This window comes from Tachysurus vachellii, chromosome 11 (assembly GCF_030014155.1).
Source record: "Tachysurus vachellii isolate PV-2020 chromosome 11, HZAU_Pvac_v1, whole genome shotgun sequence".
Classification (NCBI taxonomy): domain Eukaryota; kingdom Metazoa; phylum Chordata; class Actinopteri; order Siluriformes; family Bagridae; genus Tachysurus; species Tachysurus vachellii.
In genome coordinates, this window is record NC_083470.1 from 23009921 (window position 1) to 23029669 (window position 19749).

The following is a 19749-nucleotide window of genomic DNA, read 5'->3' on the forward strand; positions in this document are numbered from 1 at the left end:
GTGAGCTGTTCTGCTGTTATAGCCTATCCACCTCATATCGATGTACTTTGCATTCTGAGACGCTTTTTTTGTTCACCACGATTGTAAAGTGTAGTTATTTCTTTCACCACATCCTTCTTGTTACCTTGAACCAGAAGCTGATCTTTCTCATCGACAAGATGTTTTCATCTAACTGCTTCTCAATAGCTGTTTTTGTGCACCATTCAGTCTCTATAAACTGTTCTATGTGAAAATCAACAGTTTAAGAAATGCTCAGACTAGTCAGACTGACACCAGCGGCCATGCCTTGGTCAAAGGGTAGATGGTCAAGCTGCTTGGTTTTGTGTATTGCATGACTGGTAGATGATTGGCTGATTGGAGAATTGCATGAATGTGTATTTACAAATGTTCCAAATAAAGTGAACAATAAAAGTATGAATTTTCTTAGTTAAATATCAATACTGAGTGCATTAAAATAATATTTAACTCCTTTTAACCACAGATTTGCAAATTCATTAGTGTTCCTAATCAGTCATTAAAAGCCCCCTCTATTCATCAGCTCTTAAAGACCAACTTGTGCTCATGTCTTTGTTTCCTTCCAGAAAATTCCCCGTAGCTTCATTGTGCCACACAGAACACTCTCATTATTGTTGACATGGCACCCCTATGGTCCTGGTCATTCGTCCATGCACACACACCTGGTGTGAGCATTGTATTTCCTACCCCCATTCTCCCCCAGTCTCCCCCATGCGCTGGTTCGAGTCTAATCAGTCTGATTTTTATTTACTCTAGACCAGCTATGCTCCATGGCTTGTTTTGTCTTGGTTAAACATCTGGCTTAACACTCTCACAGTGGCCATGTCTCCATTCACTTTCTATCCACAAGCCACTAAGTCAGGAGTGACGTAGCAACGTAGCAATTTTACTCATTCTAAAAAGAATGCGCTCTCGGAGCATGTTTGACCGAAGACCAAAGCTTCATGACATGAGTCACAGACAGGAGCAGCAAGCATTTGGCTTTGGATCTTCTCCGAAAAGTAATACATAAACACAGATTCCACAAATAACCCCCTTTCCCCTCCTCCACCACTACCACCATCATCTCTATTACACACAATTAGACAAATTATAGTCTTGTGTATGTCTTGTGATTGCTTGTTTTTGAAGTCTGTATATGGAGATAGTAAACCCATTGATTGACTGGGTTTATATTTCAAAGCCAGTCATTTCCTACTGGTGAATCACTACAGAACTACATGAGTGTGACAACTGGTGACAAAGCAGAATCTGATTCATGCTGTTATACAGTAGCAGTTGGATGACAACGAGATTAGATCATTATGCCTTTGATTCACAGCACAGCACAAGAGATAGTGGTGGAAATGATGACTAATTCTCTAACATTTCTGCTTCATCTAAACATCCTTGACACACACTCACATTCCTATTTGTCTTTTTTACATTTGTACCCTCTTATAATTTACAATCCAACTATCAGGTGTCACACGAATGCGGATGGCTTTTCTATTATGCTTTCTTCCATGTGTTGTTTTAGGCGGTTTTTCACCTCTGGCTTGCTCTTTAGGGACCTAAAGTCTATTTCTATAAAGCTGCTTTGTGACACAATGTAATCACGTTGAAGTGAACCTAATGTGGTCTTTTGTCTGCATTAAATGACAATACATGCATTTAAAGCACCCATATATTCAAACGAAAGCTGTTAAAATGAATTGGCTTGACCTTGGAAAGCTCTTTATTTCCTCTGCTGTGTCATTACAGCAGAACTGAAACCTGAATGTGAGTTTAGACATGCTTTTGCTTTTACACTGATCATGTAGAGATCAATACACTTGATTGATTTGTGTTGTCTAACAAATGAAATTCCCTCATGAGTGTCTAATACAGTCTTTATCTTAGACCATGGGTTTGAACGCTAAAAAAAAAACGACTTGCAAGTGCAGACACGAAACCCGAATGTAAACTCCTTTAAAAGGTGTGATGTAACAAATAGTTTTCTATTCTGTTCCTTTTCAGTTTGTAAAACAAATCAGCTAAAAATACAGATTTAGGTATTCTGACTTGTATTTTATGTAACGGGACTTGAATTGCACCATTTGCACCATACTGACTCCATCGTTCATAACAGAGTATGCAAAAGATAGTGACATTCAGTGATGTGTGGCACCCAAGCACCTTTTTAATACATCATCCAATTAGCTAATGGCAATTCAGTGTGTTTTAAGGTTTTTTTTTAGCAAGGCATGAGAAACAAATGGTCTCCTCTAGCAGGAAGCTTGGCCACTTCAACCACTTGGCATTCAAAATAAACACTCTGTACCTTTACTTGTTAAAATGTGGCAAAGTAAAGTTTATACCTAGGAATAAGAATAAGAATAGCTGTAAGTGGTCATCTGTGGGTTCCAAGCACCCATTGCAATTAGTTTGGTAATCTACTTGTAGATTAGAAGAATGATGCAGTAAACCAAATGTAAGCTTGAGCTACCTTATGTTTCCTGAGAAACAGCTATATGAACTTCCCAAACCGAACACTATGTTATTGAAAGTTTTCGAAAGCTGTGAATGACACGAAGCCCAGGCAAAATTTAAACAAGAGATCATCGATCATCATCAATACGATGTGTGTAAAGCTTGCTGCTCCATATACACAATCAAAGACGAAGCAGCACTGTGTGGAGTTCACCATCAAAGAGCTGACCTCCAGAAATTCTCAATGGCTTCATGGATCACATGATTCACAGGCTAATACTGTAATAATGTTGAACAGATGAGACCGCACAGATTTAAAAACTTTCGTGTGATCTTTAGCATCTTTGACAGGATTAAAAATGACAACATAACCCAGACGATTCCCTTTTGATCCTAAAAGATGAGAAAATCTGACTTTGTTGAGGTGTTTTTGTGCCAAATTAAACAAAAGCATTGCTTTAAACTTTGCAGCCAGGTTTAACTGATGAGGTTTTCCATTTCTCAAACCTCATCCATCTTTTCTGTTTTCCAGCCTGTGCCTCATTAGTTTCCTGTAAGGCTGGTTCACACCACATTGCCACTTCTATTCACTCCTGTATTTGGCGATAAGCCCCCTTTATTGGGTCAATGGGGCCCTTTTTGGTCAGCCTGCTTGCTCCCCAAAGACTAAGACTTTTGCTAATGGACAATTAGCTAGATTTATTCCAAGGCTTTGCCATTTAACATAATAAGCTGCAGGAACCATTTCCTCTTCTTAGAAAATGCACCTTTTGGACCCGTCAGGCATCTGGTCACATAGTAAGGGGGGGTGTCGATGTCAGCTTGTGTCTTATCACAATATGGTTTGAACTGATTATTAAAAAAAAAACTACAATTGTTTACACCTTCAGGGAACAATTTGGTTTAAAGAATGAACGTCTTGCCTGAACATCCTTGTGTTTCCTTTACTAAGCAAACAAGCCCCTAGGCTTTTTTTAAAGGCCTGAGTAAAGTGTTACACAGCTTTGCTTGTATGACGGCAGATTGCTTCTTTCTGCTTTTACGATGTTGTCTGGGAGGTAAATTGATGTCAACTGAGGTTTAATTGGGTTGCGATGGCCAACCCGGAAAACCTGTGACATCACAGAAAGCGTGGAAAACAAATAAATAATGTTTGAGTTGAGAAAAACAACTTGTTTTTCCATGACTCTATTCTGTCTTGCAGGTGGGCTTAATACTTGCTGTTTAACGACTTGTTGTGAGAGTTTTTTCACTATAAAAACACAGCATTTGTTTGATATAAAATTCCCCAAATCAATTATTAACATGGGGCAAGAAGTGCAATTTGTTGAGACGCTGTATGGAGTGTAGGTTTAATGACTTTTAGAAATGTTATAACCTGAACACAAACTGAGATAGTGATGTGTAGAATTAGTACACACACACACACACACACACACACACAATATAGCTTTGTTCATCTGATAAGGAATCGGGGCAACAAATAGCACCAATTATACTGTAACCTTCATCAGCATTTAAAGTGTCCATGTCTATTAATTACAGTATCACTTTCCTCCCGCTTGTGTATATTGGCAAGGTCATCTTGGTCCCATTTCCTAATAGCAATATGCAGCTTGGAACACTACTGCCAATTATTCTGCACACATTTAGCAAACATCTTATCCAAGGGCAATCTACAGCTTGTTGTAAGTGCTGCTGTGAAACTCTCCCGTTGTTGGAGGATATTTACAAACCTAGGAAAAAATGAAAAGCACAAAATGATAGCTACAATTTCAATCTTTACTGTAATCCAGATTTGCAGACATAGAGGGCTGAAAACATTTACTGGCTAGTTGTGTAATTTAAATGACAAAATGAAAAACGATTGCATACGTGAGCTCATGACAAGCTTCCAAACTAGTAAGAGTGTACTTACCAAAATGTTTAGCAGGGAATGATTAAAGCTTCTTAAAGGTTTCGTCTATGATTGCAAACTACATCCATGTTTGAGTTCAAGCCAAGTCTGATTGGTGTCTGAAACAAAAAAATGGGGCTACATCTGCTGGAGATCTGACACGGCTCTGTTGACTTGACCCTCTTCCTGTAAATGCCTAACAATGTTGGAGACACCTATAGTTTAAGTTTAAGTAGGATCTGTTCCTTCTGAAGTATACACTGTACAGTATGTGTTTTTTTATACTCACTACACTTATGCTTCTGCCTTTTTTCATATCCTGACTTCTGCAGGTCAACAACTGTTCGTCTCTATAAATCTCTGACAGTTAAAATGTGTGCAACCTTTAAATTGTGCCCCCGAAAAAAAAAGGTTTCAAAAGCAACAACTGTTGATTGAAGATTTAGTAACAGGTCTATGGTTAGAAGATGTTCATCATATAATATGACAATTTATTGCTGTAATTGCATAAAACCAGATTTACAGGGAAAACACATTCTTGACACCTTGTTTTATGAAAAATGTGTTGAAGTTTGAATGATCTTGAGTGTTTGAGTGTTGTTTGAGGCAAAATTGAATTATTGTGAATTTGAATAAACAGTTTTGTTAAAGCTGCCAATAATTTTGGACCTGACTATAGATAAGTGAGTAAAGAAACAAGCCAGCAAACAAACAGAAACGTTGTACCATCTCAAAAATTTTCGCTTCTATTTCTTGTGATTTATTTATTTTTGCACAATGTTACCGTACAGTATCTCTATGATTCAGTGTAGCTAGATAATGTGCACTGGTTTCTAAAAACTGTGTACCACAATGCCACTATCTGTATCTGTATTTTTGATTAAAGCTCTGGATATTTGTATCTGTATTTGGATTTGGAAACAGGAACCCACCACTATTCCAAAAGAAAACTCTAGAAAAAGAAACCCAGAGGTTTAAAATCAATTCAATTCAATTCAAATTTATTTGTATAGCGCTTTTTACAATTGACATTGTCTCAAAGCAGTTTTACAGAACATAAACATAGAACAAAAGGTTATTATAAAGAGTAATATAAAGATTAATATAATACAAAATTCAAGATTAATATTAGATTTATTTAAATGTATTTGTATTTATCCCCAATGAGCAAGTCTGAGGTGACTCAGGTAACTGTGGTGAGGAAAAACACTTGAACGGTGAAGGAAGAAACCTTGAGAGGAACCAGACTCAAAGGGGAACCTCATCCTCATATGGGTGACCCTGGAGGGTGTGATAATAAATATACAGTCTGACAAATGTTGTAATGATGTAAAAGACCACATGGAGTTCACATATCCTCTTTAGTATCGCAGAATCTAAAGTCAGCACTGTGAGCATGGTTCCGCCACAGATTTGCACATGTTCGCTTGTGATGCTTTCTAACAGATTTAGTTGGATCTATATTTCCAAACTGTGAACCAACTACTACGTTAATGTAGTATAATAAACCACCATAACCCTGACTAAGTAGTTACTAAGGATTCATTTGTGCCCCATGAATATAAAACATTTGGTGTGACTTTTTATTTAGACATCAATCATGATGCAGACCTCTGATCTAAACCAGAGGATATGTTAAACTTTCTGACAATCTTTTTTTAAAAAAAAAAAAAAAAAAAAAAAAAGATATTTGTATCTGAATCAGTATTTAAACACTGCATCCTTGTAAAGTGGTATTTCACACCTCGGCACATGGGAAAAACATGGCCGCTTCCACAAAACTATGTTTTTATTTTGTTCGTTCAAAGCATGCAAAGCTCACACAAAGTTACTTTAAGCATACTTTTACAGTTAAAGGTCTGAACAGTTACTATTGTGAATATACTATTGTATAGTGAACTTAAAACACACACGCAGCATTTTAAACCGAAATAGCAGAACAGCAACAGTTGACAATAGCTTGTAGGCTAATGTTAACAACAAGCTAGCTAGCTAACATCTAGTTAATAACATCTCTGTTTATGATCACCTTCTCCCAGAGGTCTCTCTTTTTTCTTCTTTGTATTTATATATTGTGTTGTGTATATAGTTACTGTATACTATATGATGTCTTTATTCTTTTATATATTTGCATTTCTTTTTCTTTGCTGCTGTAACATAGAAATTTCCCCACTGTGGGACGAATAAAGGTATATCTTATCTTATCTTATCTTATCTTATCTTATCTTATCTCTTATCAGTAAAAAAAAAAACACAACAGTGATTTAATATGTGCATTGTTATACATTTACCCTTAGCACTGTATCTGTATATTAAATGAACGAAAGCTAGTTGGTGCTGTACTGCAAAATACCACTTAGTGATATAGTAAGGTAAAAAAAAACAAAAACAAAAACAAACTACAATCCCATAATGCACCTCATGTGCCGGTGGAGAATCGCTGAGGTGCTACGAGTGGAGAAGGGAGGGGAGGATAGGTGTGGGGAGGAGGGGAGGGGAGGGTTGGGGGGGTTTAGTGTGGTGGAGTTGTGAGGGGTAGTGTGGAGAGGTGGTGTGGTGTGGAGGGGTAGTGTGGAGGGGTAGTGTGGGGTGGGGTGGTGTGGAGGGTAGGGGAGAGGAGAGGGGTAGTTTTTTTAAAATCACAGCTCTGCAAGAGCGCGCGCGCGCACGAGCTTCTTCCAGCGTCTTAGCGAAGCCGCACGCGCGACTCTGGAATCTCCTCCTTCCTTTGCCCCCCCCCCCCCCCCCCCCCTTTTTTTTTTTTTTTTTTAAGAGCTTCACACCGCGGTGGGGGAGGAAACGCGGACAGGAGGAAAGTAATGCGAGAGAGAGAGAGAGAGAGAGAGAGAGTATGAATCACTCCGGGATGCGAACGTGAGAGTTTTTCGTTTTCTCAGTCTCTCCTAAACACGTAAAGGAGAAAGAACAACACCGTACTTTCTTTCTTTACCTTTTTTCCCCTTTGTATACCTTCATTTTAACTGGATACTTTGAAGCGGATTTACGATCAAAGACGCGGTAAAAGTTTTTTTTTTTTTTCCTCCTCCTTTTTGATCCCCTCCGCGCGACAGCAAACCGCGTCCTGAACAGAGGGGAAAAGAAAAGAAAAGAGAAAAGAAAGAAAGAAAAAAAAAAACACGGGTGGAATTCTGCAGTAGTGGAAAGGTTTAAACCTGACGGTGCGACTCCTGTTGGGAATCTTAAACCAGTCTATAAATCCAAACTCGTTCACGCTTTGGATTCGGATTTGGATTCGGATTAGCGATTAGATTTATTTTCTCTCAGTCTCTCACTCACTCTCAGACTCGGTGCTTTTACTTTGCCAAGTGAAAGAGTTTTCCACTTGTATTGTGGACTGTTTTTATGTTATTTTGGTTTATTTTTCTATCCTTGTACACGAATAGAGAAAAAGGAAAAGAAAAAAAAAACAATAACACGGAAATAAGTAAATTTTAACTTTTTCCTTCAACTATCAACAAGTCCTGTGAGGGAGAAAAGTAGCTCTGAGGTAAAGGTGAGTACTTCAGGTGTTAAATAATCCTGTTTTTTGTTCAGTTTTCATGTCTGAGAGAGAAATTCTCAGTGCACAATCTGTCATGTGGTGTTTTTGTGTAGTAAAAGCAGGCTTGTGTGTTTATTTACCTCCTACCCTTTGTGCTATGGTGAGTACTTTACCTCAGACTCTAAAGGAAACACTACCTAAGCTTGGGCTAAACTTCTCATTTTACCTCAAGCTGTAAAATGTAGGCACAAATAAGCAAAAGGTTTACAGACTTATATTTCACTGACCTGGTGTGTTAACTTTAAATGTGGGGACTTTTAAAAACAACAGGTAAAACATTTGGACTGTTTAATTATTATTCTTTACCTTTTTAAAGCAAATACATTTTAATTCTCAAGCCATTGTGCATCGTTTTGAGTTTGTTGACAAAAAAAAGTGTTACTAATTTTTGTCAACATGTTGCACATTTGTTGATGTATGAAGCACATATGATGATGATGATGATGAAGCACATATGATGATGATGATGAAGCACATATGATGATGATGATGAAGCACATATGATCATGATGATGATGATGAGGCACATATGATCATGATGATGAAGAAGCAGATATGATGATGATGATCATGATGAAGCACATATGATGATGATGCTGTTCATTCTCTCCGTTTTATGAGTGATTTTTAAAAGAGAGACCCCTCTTCTCTCTCTCTCTCTGTAAGTGTGCTTACTGGGATGTTCTATAGAAAGACTCTGTAGGTTATGAATAGTGAACTGTTTGTTATTTAGTAAAGCGATGTGTCTAATTCATCCTCGTAATGTCACAAAAGTCATAACAGACAACCGTTTTTGTGCTTGGATTCGTTTTCACACATTCCTTGGATACCGAATGTAGCTGTCAGTATAACATTCAGTTAAATTTCATATATATTGATCTGTGTAGTTTGGAGCCATAAGTGAACGTGAATCAAAACAAGCTGGTTTGGTGCAAATGAAAGTGACAACAGGTGGCATGACCAAGGCAAAGGCAAGACAACTCCCTGTTTATCCTTCCTGACCAATTTGTCTTTAGTTTATAGTTTTATTAGTCTTTGTCCCTACATATGAGGCATTTTTAAGGCATATTATAAGGCAGTATCAGAAACCCAACCAGGTTGCAAAGGTAGTCCAGATTCACCAGGATGGCACCCACCGCCAATGCAGGGTCCCATCACAAGGAAGCTTGCTGTGTCTCCCATCACAGTTTTCGGAGCATGGAGGAGATTCCAGTAGACTGGCAATTACACAAGGAGAACCGGGCAGGCTTGTAGAAGGGCAACGACCCAGAATCAGGACCGGTATCTGCAACAAGAGGAGCCATGGCATAGCCTAAAAATATGACCTTGAACAGGCTTCTGGTGTGCATGGTTCCTGACCAAACTATCAGCTTGATGGTATGTGCTAGAGAACACTAAAAGGGCTGCCGTTGGCACCTCGTTCTCCACACGGATCATTGCAGGTTCTCACCGAGTATGTGTGACAGAAAAGAGAAAGAGTCTGGAGATGCCATGGGGAATTTTAAGCTGCCTGCAACAGCATCCAGCATGACCAGAATGATGGTGGTTCAGTTATGACCTGGAATTCTCCTGGCACATGCTAATGCCCAGCCTCCTGTGGCCAGACTATGTAGGCAGTTTCTGGATGATGAAGACATGGATATCATTGACTGGCCCTCACATTAGGGGCATTATGTATCGACGCAAGTAGTTTTTGGTGTGGTGATTTTTTTTTTTTTTTTAATGAAAAAAATTTAAAAGTCCTCGACAAGTTGAGTTTGGTTTCCAGTTTCTTTTGTTATATTTTGTTGACCGAAATCGAACTTGTGATTTAAGTGTTCATTCAATTATTTTTAGCAATGTATTATATGGACAGTCCAACTAAGCAACATTTCTCACGCCAGAATGCTTTGTATTTTTGGATGCTTCTTGTCTGCGTTATTTGTGACGGCAACAGAGACGCCGCTGTGTTTGTTTGAAGGCCTGCAGAGACTTGTAGCCTTCCACATGTCACAGAACGCAACCTGTAATTCATTCCCATTCATCTCGGATTAATTCTGTTAAAGGCTCTACGTTTTCAAACTATCTTATGTATCCACACATAACCCCTCACTACCACACACACACACCCTCCTCCTCCTTCCCATTTCCATTTCCGCGTCCTTAAACCCTTTGGCTGCCATTTGATTGTCCATTGAAATTCGTTCATGGTCAATTTCCACCTTGTGCACGGGAAGCAAAGCAGCTCGAACGTCCCCAAACGTAATGGCAATCTAATGCAAAGGATGACTGAAAGATAGAATGCATAGAAAAACTGGCATCATTTTATATTTTATATATTTATTATGCAGATCATGCAGAAGATACTTGACTGAAGTTCTGGCTGTATTTCAAATCCCAAATACATGCAAAAATTTCATACATATGTGAAAGGAGCTTTGATTTTGTTTGTAATGTAACAAGCTACATAGATTTTGCTTGATGACTTGAGTCTGTCATGGAAGCGTGTGCTTATAGCGACTGACGTGTTTGCGATCCGATGAATGAACTTGTGCATCTGTGGATAAAAGTAAAGAAGAAATGTGAATTACTAGCAGATTGCTGTGGTGAAAATCTTTTTCTTGGTTTTCTTTGTCAGCTTTGTTGTGGTTGCAGTAATCTTGCTTGGTGTCAGACTACATCATACCACGGATAACCGCATGCTTTTCCATCTTCAAAAGTTGACCACAAAGAACCAGCAGCGTCTAAATTAGTTGCCAGACGTTTTTTGTTTTTTTTTTTGTTTTTTTTTTAGCATCAGATGCCTGCTTCAGTTTATCTGAAGTTTTAAGTCATGAAGGCCAGATGAAAAGTTTGTAATATCTCAAGTTCTGGCAGTTAGAATACTTTTTTTTTTTTTTTTTTTTTTTTTTTGTCGTTGTTTTCTTTTCTTGACCCTTTTGAAACTGAGAATTGGAGCTAGCCTTGTAAAAACACAGCCATTTAAAGGCCATAATTACATCAATTAGTGAAATTGGAGGGCAGATTGCTGCACTAGTTGGTCCTGCAGGATTTGGCCAGTGTTTCTACAGCGGCACCTTCAAAGCGGGTCAGAAGTTCAGAGGCACTGCACTGAAACAGTGTTCTTGACCTGGGAAGGGCTTATTGAGGAAAGTCTAGCTCCAATGTCTTGTCAGAAGAAGAATTAGCACAATGGTGGTGTATAATTAAATGCCATCCATCATAGCCACCTTCTTTGTCTACATTCATAGCAGACATTCAGCAGAAGGGTGGATTTCAGAGGGCATGGCAGCTTGGCTTGCAGCACGCTTGAACTCGCATTGTACCTTTCTGTAAACTCTGTGATGATCAGGTCTAGCAAGCTTCAGGTTTGGTTGGCGTACAAATTGGCTAACGGCAACTAACTACGCGGTGGTACATTTTACCTTGCGGAAAGCGACTAAGGTAACTAATTCTGAAATCTATGAAACAACGAGCCTTAACATAGCCATGTGGCAGTTCAAGATCTTTGACGAATATACATAGCTAATTCGGGTAGCTTGCTTTGCTAATCCATCGGACGGCGCTCGTCCAGTATCCATCCTGAGACGAGAAGGTCTACAGAGGCATCTACATCCGTAGATTAATAGATGCTTTCCTCAGAGTCAGTTAAGCTGCCGCGTGGTGCAGCATTTTCATAAGATGAAACTTTCCAGAGCCTGAAGGAAAAAATGGGGAACGATCAATGACACAAGCAACTTGTTGCTTACCATCAGGAACATAAGGCTATGAATTGGCTTAGAGCATAAGGCTATGAATTGGCATAAGCATAAGGCTATGAATTGGCTTATGAAAGCCACGTTCCCATCGGACATTCTTTTGGGTGGAACCGCGCAACAGAGTGTGTGGTAGCAGAGGACAGGAACGATCCACCCTCTAATTTCTGGGGCTGCCTGAAAAAGCAGCAGCCAGCAACCCTTCAAAAATACGTCCACCCTCCGAAACAACATAAATAGCTAGTGCTCTTAGTGACCTACAGGCACAACCGGCGCTTTGGATATTAAGCAAATGAAACGCATGGCAAAGTGCACACAGTACTGCATCCTGATACAGGAGTGGCAGAATAACATATTTGAATAGTACAAAAGCAAATCAGTTATGCACAGGGCACGAGAGGCGAAAGGAAAGTGAAAGCTAATAAATAACATCACCAGCGTGGCACAAATGCAGCCGCCTCGACTTTACTGCTGACGGACACTTTGGGGACCCAAAAAAACAAAACGTTCCACTCAGCTAGCAGGCAGCGATAATGAGGGTGTGCGCGCCTTGGCCCCGTTCCCCTTCGCCGATCACAGCGAGACGACATCCTGGGCTCCGTTTAATTAGGGGTCCGACCACTCCGCTTTTCACTCTTCCGCTCCAGTCCTGCTTCAGCGTGTGCTTTTAATGAATAGCTCGCTCTGTTCCACAGCTTGCAGGAGCTGCCACTTGTTTGTTTACACAGACGGTAACAGGAAACCCGAACTCCGCTCGTTTAGATCGTTTGCCGTATTCTCCACATGTGGGCCAGGAACAAGCGAGATTTTGATGTATGGAAAGGTGGAACATACTAAAGCTATGAATCAGTGTTCAGATGTTCTAATGTAAGGGAATGTTTTGGAACTATTTAAATAAAGAAATAAGCAACAGCATTAGCTACAGAGCTTTAAAGATACTGTTGTTTTTTTTCCCACTTTTCATACGGTTTTATATGGTAGATGTGTGTGTGTGCGCGCGTGCGTGTGTGTGTGTGGGGGGGGGGGGGGTTGTCAGGGGCTGAGATAGTGTAAACGTGACTGGCTGTAAGTTCCTCTCACTTCTGAGTGTCTGGCAGCAGAGAAGAAACTCCGAGTTTATTCTCTAATATATATACACACACACCTTCCTGTAAGGAACATCCCTCCACCTGGTCTCCTTCGCTCTCTCTCGCTCTCTCCAGGCTCCTGCCTTCAATCGTTTGGCCCTCAGGCTCACACAGGGTGCATTGGCAAACCCTGTGGGGTGCCATTATTTTATTTTCTTTCATTCTCCCGCAGTCGTAGCATTTGTTCACTGGCATTGTTCTCCCAATCCCACCGTGGAGCAGCTGGAAAGGTGACGAAATGCCCAACAGAGAGAATTTGCATAAACTCCAAGGCAGTGATTAACAGACAAATGACTTTTGCCGCATACAAAATCTGGGTTTTTGGTTTCCAGAGTGATTTGGCGTTGCTTAAAGGACAACATAAGGTTCTCAGCTGCCTTAAAGTGTGACCAGTTTGTAGCACAGAACAAGTCTCTCTCTCTCTCTCTCTCCCCCTTTCTTCAAGCTAATAAGTGTGTTTGTATAAGAGTGAGTAACATTTGGTGAATGAGCTCCAGCAATCAATAGGACAAATGGTGTTGTGGGTTCATGTGGGGATGGGATGCACTCTAGCATGATGTCTTTGTCTCTTGGTCTGTTTTCAGACAGCACACAGGAAACCTTAGTCATACACATCCATTTTCTCCGTCATAACGCTATAAGAAAACGGAAACTGTTGCTTTAACATCGAAGGTAAAAACACTCAGCTTGATTTGGTCCGAAGGTTTCGGTTCATTTTCTGTAAGCTCTAAAAATGGCACTCATTCTAGTCAATAATAACCGCTAATTCACAGGGACTTGTATAGCTGACGCTTCAGGTAATCACAAACAATTTAAACACACACACACACACACATGGATTGTTGATACAGTAAAGATTTCTACCAGGAGACATTTACTTAAGCCTTTTGTTGAAGTAGTCTCCAAAACGTCATAGTTTTGTTTTTATAGATTTTTATTTTTTCCCCCCAAAACGCAAGTGTTTAGAACAGAATTTGTTTTGCGAATTCAATAATGTAATAGAGGGGGGGAGGGGGAGAAGAAAACATTACATTTTATCGCTGTAATGTAAGGAATAAGAAGAACTAACTTGTTTATATGTAACTGTAAATGGATAAAAAGTAAGCAAGTGGTTTTTTTTTTTTTTTTTTTGGTCATTTTTGCCAAACGGATTAAAACACCGGTTTTGTTTTGTTAACAGCGGTATAACGACATGTCCCCATGCAGCCTTTAGTATAGACCGAATCTCAACTCTTCAGCTTTCAAAAGTCGAGCAAGTAAAAGTTTTAATTGGGGAAAAAAATGTCCACTCCTTTTTCTTATCACAGGAATGTCGGCGAGTAAAGCCGAATCCTGGTGCGCTTCAGGGACGTGCCGTTCTATAACGGCACAGCGCGACTTTGTGTTTCTCAGCGTGAAGGTGTCGCATAAGGTTTTTGTTTAATGACATTGTAAATGCTCAGTCACTCTGTCTCTGCTGCACAAACTTCTCAAAGCACCGTCAAAGCTACAGCGACGTTTCCGAAAGAGTGGTTTTGGATTTTACTGGAATTCCAGGACTGTGGTTGTTGTCTTGGCTTCAGGCCCAGTCTCGAGTTGGCAGTGTGGATTTTTGTCCAGACTAAAGGACTTTTTTTTTTTTTTTCTTTCTTTCTTCTTATTCACACAGTGATCGTCATTAAAAAAAAAAAACACTATTGTTTGCTGTGTCATTAAGCGGTTACAGTTTAAATAAAGAAAAGATCTCCTATAGGTAGTGTATTGTTTTAATAAAGTATGTGTGTGTTTGTTTGTTTTTTTTCTAGACCCGATGTCCTAGCTGTTTGTATGGAGAGCTACACCAGGCAACAAGCTCTGCTGTAGAGGAGCATGATGAAGAACACAATGAAGGTCATGCTGCTGCTGTTGTTCTCGGTTCTTCTAACCCAGCCTCTGCAGGGCCAAGCCAGGCCAGCCAACCCAGAGCAAGGTGAGAAATCTTTCTCTCCGCTCCTATACACGTGCTACACTTTCACATTCACAACATGTTCTCGATCCTCCGACTGTGGAAAGCTTTAGTGAAGAACAGCAAAGGAACACTTGAACTAAATGACCAGTTTCAAATGTAAATGACAGACTAAAGCCTCGTTTAAACTTTGGTTTTGGGAAAGATTCCCGAACAACTGGCAGAATTGAGCCGTGGATTTCCGACATATTTTCAGCCATTTTGGAAAAGAGAAAAGTCTTTACAAGTATGGTTTTGGGTTGATTTTCCATCTTCCACATCACCAAACTAACAGTGCTGATCATTACGTCCTTGTATTCCTGGTTATGTTCTGTTTATTACTTTATCAACACTGAAAAGAAAAGACCAACACCATAGAAAGGCATTCTCAGCACCTCAGGATTGTGATTAGTAATCTGGTTTAAAAAAATACAAATAAATAAGCTGTACAAGGGCACATCAAAAGGCACTGAGCTTTTAATATAGCGAGTCAAATAGTGAGTCAAATAGTGAGTCAAGTAGTGATTCAAATAGCGAGTCAAATAGCGAGTCAAATAGCGAGTCAAATAGCGAGTCAAATAGTGAGTCAAGTAGTGATTCAAATAGCGAGTCAAATAGCAAGCTCGTAGCTCACATCAAATTGAGCTTTTAGTTATAATTCCTTTTTGAGCGAGTCATGTAGAGAGTCACTTATGAAACTTTGTATCCGTAAGGTTCATAGATCCATGTGCTAATGAATCAGTTAGCGAGTCATTAAAAGTTCACATCTAATGCTGATTTTCATTCTCAGAATGCATAATTGGTGTGTAAGTAAATCAAGTAGCAGGCAAAGTTCAAGTTTGCATCTAATATTCGTTTTAAGGTCAGAAAAACATTATTTGAGTCGGATAGTAAGTTAAAGAGTAAGTCATCGATGTAATTTTACATCTGATAGTCAAAGCAAGCTACTAGAAGTTCATATCTATTACTTTTTAAGGTTGAAAGGATACATTTCATATGTTAGCGAGTCAAGTTGCAAGTCACGAGTCAAATAAACCCAGCCACTAGCGAAGGTTCACCTTTAGTATTCATCCGCAGGTTCAAAGAGCATGATTTATGCCTTTGTGCTTTTGCAAAACAAGAACGAGGGCCTGTGTGGCTCCCTGAAAGAAGGAGCAGGTTAAACTTAAACTCCAAACTTCACACACAAATGGCGCTAGTGGAGTGAACGAGGGAGGGGGCAAGAGAGAGGGAGAGGGAGAGCAGCATGAAATAAAATCCTGAAAAATGTGTCTCTTGGCAACATTCCACGGTGGCGAGAGCTGCTGTCTCGCTCGCAGGTTTAAACGTGCTCCACCTTTTGCACTTCTGTTTGGGAAAAGCAGTGTGGCCCGGGGCAAGACAAACACCTCATGTAACTATTCCCATACTGTGATTAAAAATGCTGTATATCTTTCTTTCGCTCACATTTTCTTTTTTTTTTTTTTTTATCTGTCTGCTTATCTATCTAACTTTCTATCTATTTGTCTATCGGTCTCACTTTCTCTTGTGTCTAGCTTTAAATAAACCAGGTTTGGGAGGTAGCCAGTATACAGGGGCGTGTAGTTGTTGCCATCTCTAGCCTCAAGGTACGCAAAAATATCTCCCTCTCTCTCTCTCTCTCTCTCTCTCTCTCTCCCCCCTCACCTTTTTTGTCTCTCTGTGCTCCTTTTGTAATGAAAAGGTATTTGTTGTCAAGGGAAGACTCGACTACCAGGAAAGCTATAAATTACTGCATTTTTTTAAAATAGGAGGAGAGGAGACAGCGAGCACTCCACCCTGTGGTGGTATTCCACAGCCGAGATCGTGTTTCTGGGAAAGAGAACCCAATTTTCACTCTGATACGCAGCAGAGACGCGTATGAATAAGCGAGGCCTAGATACATCATCTAAACACACAGAAGACGTGTTTCAGGAAGTCCAGGTAGGGTTAATGCTGGGTCAGCCAAGAAAAAAAACAAAAAACCTGAAACTTTTTTTTTTTAGAATCTTGGTAAAGAGTCTCGCTGATTGACCAGCGCCTTTGGGAACTCAAAAAAAAAAAAAAAAAAGACAGCAGGAAGATATAAAGGAGCTAGAAGAAGAGAAACCTTCTCCTGCCACTCCATCACCAAATGGTCAGGCGTGCTGAGGGGCCCTCTGCCCCTTTTTCCTCTCTTCTCCTCCCTTCTTCCTCCTGTCACGGTAAATGGCAGTCTCGTCCCGCTCTGCTCCGCTCACCCCCTTCACCCCACCCCCTTCATCCCCCCGTTTCCTGTGGAGTGAATGATAGTTTCAGCTGTCGACGAGTGGCCTGACGCTGCGGCATTTGTGCGGCTTGTCCATCTCCTCCCCAGGAAAAAACAAACGAAACCAAACACTTGGCCCTCAGCAAGCGCCGTTCAAATACCACCTTAAAGCAATCACCAGTTGTAATCTTAGCAGCCTGTGTTTTTCATTTCCTTTGGATTTGAAGTTTACTCCGATTTCTTTTTTTTTTTTTTTCTTTATTTGGGTTCGTTCTGCTTTGAAACATGTGCTTGCGTAAATTGTTTACATTCGTAGATGAGGTTTGGTGTCTGCAGGCATTAACCCTCGTACAGATGAAAGATTCGGCCTTTACGTAGGCCCGGCGGAGACGTGCATTGTATACAGGGTCTACTGCAGCTCAACAGCACTGAGCCACACTAAGGATCAATCTCCTATAGCTTCCTTTTTAAGCTCAGCTTACTCCATTTAAGACTGGAGCTCAATCAAAGGAAGGAGGAAGAGTGGAAGGATTAGTCGGCGCTGGCTATAGTTATGGCGCGTTTGTGTTTCCGTTGATTTGAATTAACGAAAAGACGGCACAGCTTTTTAAACAGTTCCAGGCTTTGTTCGTTTTTCTACGCCGTATGTCACCAGTACTCATAGTCCAAATCAGTGTTTCCTAAACATCCTTGTTTATTTTTATTTTTCTTCTCACCTCTCTTCTAACACTCCTGTATGAGGTATGGATTCAGTTTTCCTGGTGGTTCAGAAGATGAAAAAGTCATGATTGTGTGGACTTAAATTGACTCCCCAGAACGGCGAGTAGAATTAAGAGCTAGTAATGAGAAAATGTGCTGTTCAACTAAAGCTCAAAGCACAGAATTTCTCTGACTATAGGGGTAAAAAAAAAAAAAAAAACACTCCCAGTGTGGAATTATTGCACTAAAGGTCAGGAATGGGCATCAACCCATTAGCATGGATGACCATCAGTAAGGTACCACATAAGACCTGTAGATTCTCAACTTAGGGTCGTGTCCTAATGTGGAGTCTTGTGTGAATCAGGCTTTTTATTTTATATACATTATAATATAATTATATATATATAAAAATATTTATAATTATATAAATGATAAATTATATAAATAATTATATATAAATTATATATAGAATAATTTCTATTTCATTTTTTATTTCAATTTTATTTTTGTATACGTTTAAAATAAAATAAAAATTTCGCATACACATCGAATGTTATATTTAATACGAACGGAAATATAATGAACATAAACTAAAATAAAAAAAAGGAACATAATCTAATTCATTAAATAGAGAGCAACCCTGAAATGAGAGAAATGTGTACGTTTGGTATCGTGATCAGTTAAAGACTCGCGGTACAGTGTTACAGAGTCACATCGTCCGGTCCTGTGCCGCACTTCTTAGCTCGAATGTGTTAATATGACCTAATTCTAACCTCTCACTTCTGAGTGAAGTCGAATTCAGCGTAAATATATTTGAGGCAGCAGGCGGCCGCTTGCGTAAGGACAGAAGTTCGGATTGGAAAGTGCTCCTGCTTTCTCTTGTTTTGTGCTTTTAATTCTGGAACAGATTAGTTGAAGATGGCGTTGCAGTGGAGAAAACCGATGCCTGATTTGGCAGCGCTGTATGGAATGTTTTGTGTGTGTGATGGTGTGTGTAGATGTGATCGTGTTTGTGTGTCTGTGTGGGGCTCAACCATATTTGTGCATAGCAACCTGCTTACATTCCTTTCCACTATTCCCTCTTTATTTGGAATTATCCTTCTCTTTATCTCTCTCTCTCTCTCTCTCTCTCTCTCTCTCTAACTCTAATACACACACTCGCTTGGCCTCTGTGGAGATGGGGACGGGTGGAGACTGAGGGAACAATAGGTCTGATTCAGCAGGACAGGCTGATCTCACCCCCATTCCCCTTTTTGTGTGTGTGTGTGTGTGTGTGTGTGCATGCACTGGTGTGTGCTTGGGTTGTGATTGTTTGTAGAACTGCAGCCATTGTGAACAAATGTCATTAGTATCTATGGCATGATGGAGGGGTGCGTGCGTGTGTGTGTGTGTGTGTGTGTGAGAGAGAGAGAGAGAGCGCGGGGGCTGGGAGAGCATTCACCCCCATTTGCTTATTGTCTCATGGTGAGAAGAAATCTCCACTAATCAGAGCAAGTGATAGTCGGACCTGTGGAGATGATCAGAATTGCTAATGAAATTCACACAGACATGCTTTCATTCTTGTTTCATGACCTGCTGTTAGCACTGTAATGAAAATCTGGAAACTAAATTAGTCCATCTGTCTGAATCAGGACTAGGACACCTCCGTGCATGTTCTGTTAAACAGAACTGAATCATTTTGGATTCGAATCTGCGCTGAATCGATTCTTATTCGAATCGTTTTTATATATCGAGATGATCCCGAAGCCAGAATTTCAAACCCAGTACTTAATTTAGCTCAATCCATCACGAGACTCAATAAGACGCATCTCTCTAGTTGTCGCCGTCTTGTTTTAAACATCTATCCAGTCATCTTTTCCTCCCTCCATCATTTGGCTTCCTAAAGGAAATCCCACTGCTCTATTGCTTCCTATTCGGACACCGTTAAAGCCTTTTAACGCTGTAAAGTTCTCCCAAACAGACGACGTATTTCAGGCTTTGCCGAAAAATATACTGGAGAAAAGATTCTTCCCGTCACGATCGTGAGCATTTATCAGGCACGTCAGTCAACCGCTGA

At 40.0% G+C, this 19749-nt stretch overlaps 1 protein-coding gene across 4 annotated transcripts in view; it reads left to right on the forward strand.

Annotated features, from left to right (window-relative positions):
- The first annotated feature begins 7192 nt into the window (after positions 1 to 7192).
- Positions 7193 to 19749, forward strand: part of fgfr1a (fibroblast growth factor receptor 1a) — a 32140-nt gene continuing 19583 nt past the window's right edge. For all 4 annotated transcript variants that reach the window (XM_060880855.1, XM_060880856.1, XM_060880858.1 and 1 more), the window contains exons 1-2: positions 7193 to 7877; positions 14571 to 14734. In XM_060880855.1, coding sequence (XP_060736838.1) covers positions 14635 to 14734 — 100 coding nt within the window. In that variant the 5' untranslated portion in view covers positions 7193 to 7877; positions 14571 to 14634. The remainder of the gene's footprint in view (positions 7878 to 14570; positions 14735 to 19749) is intronic.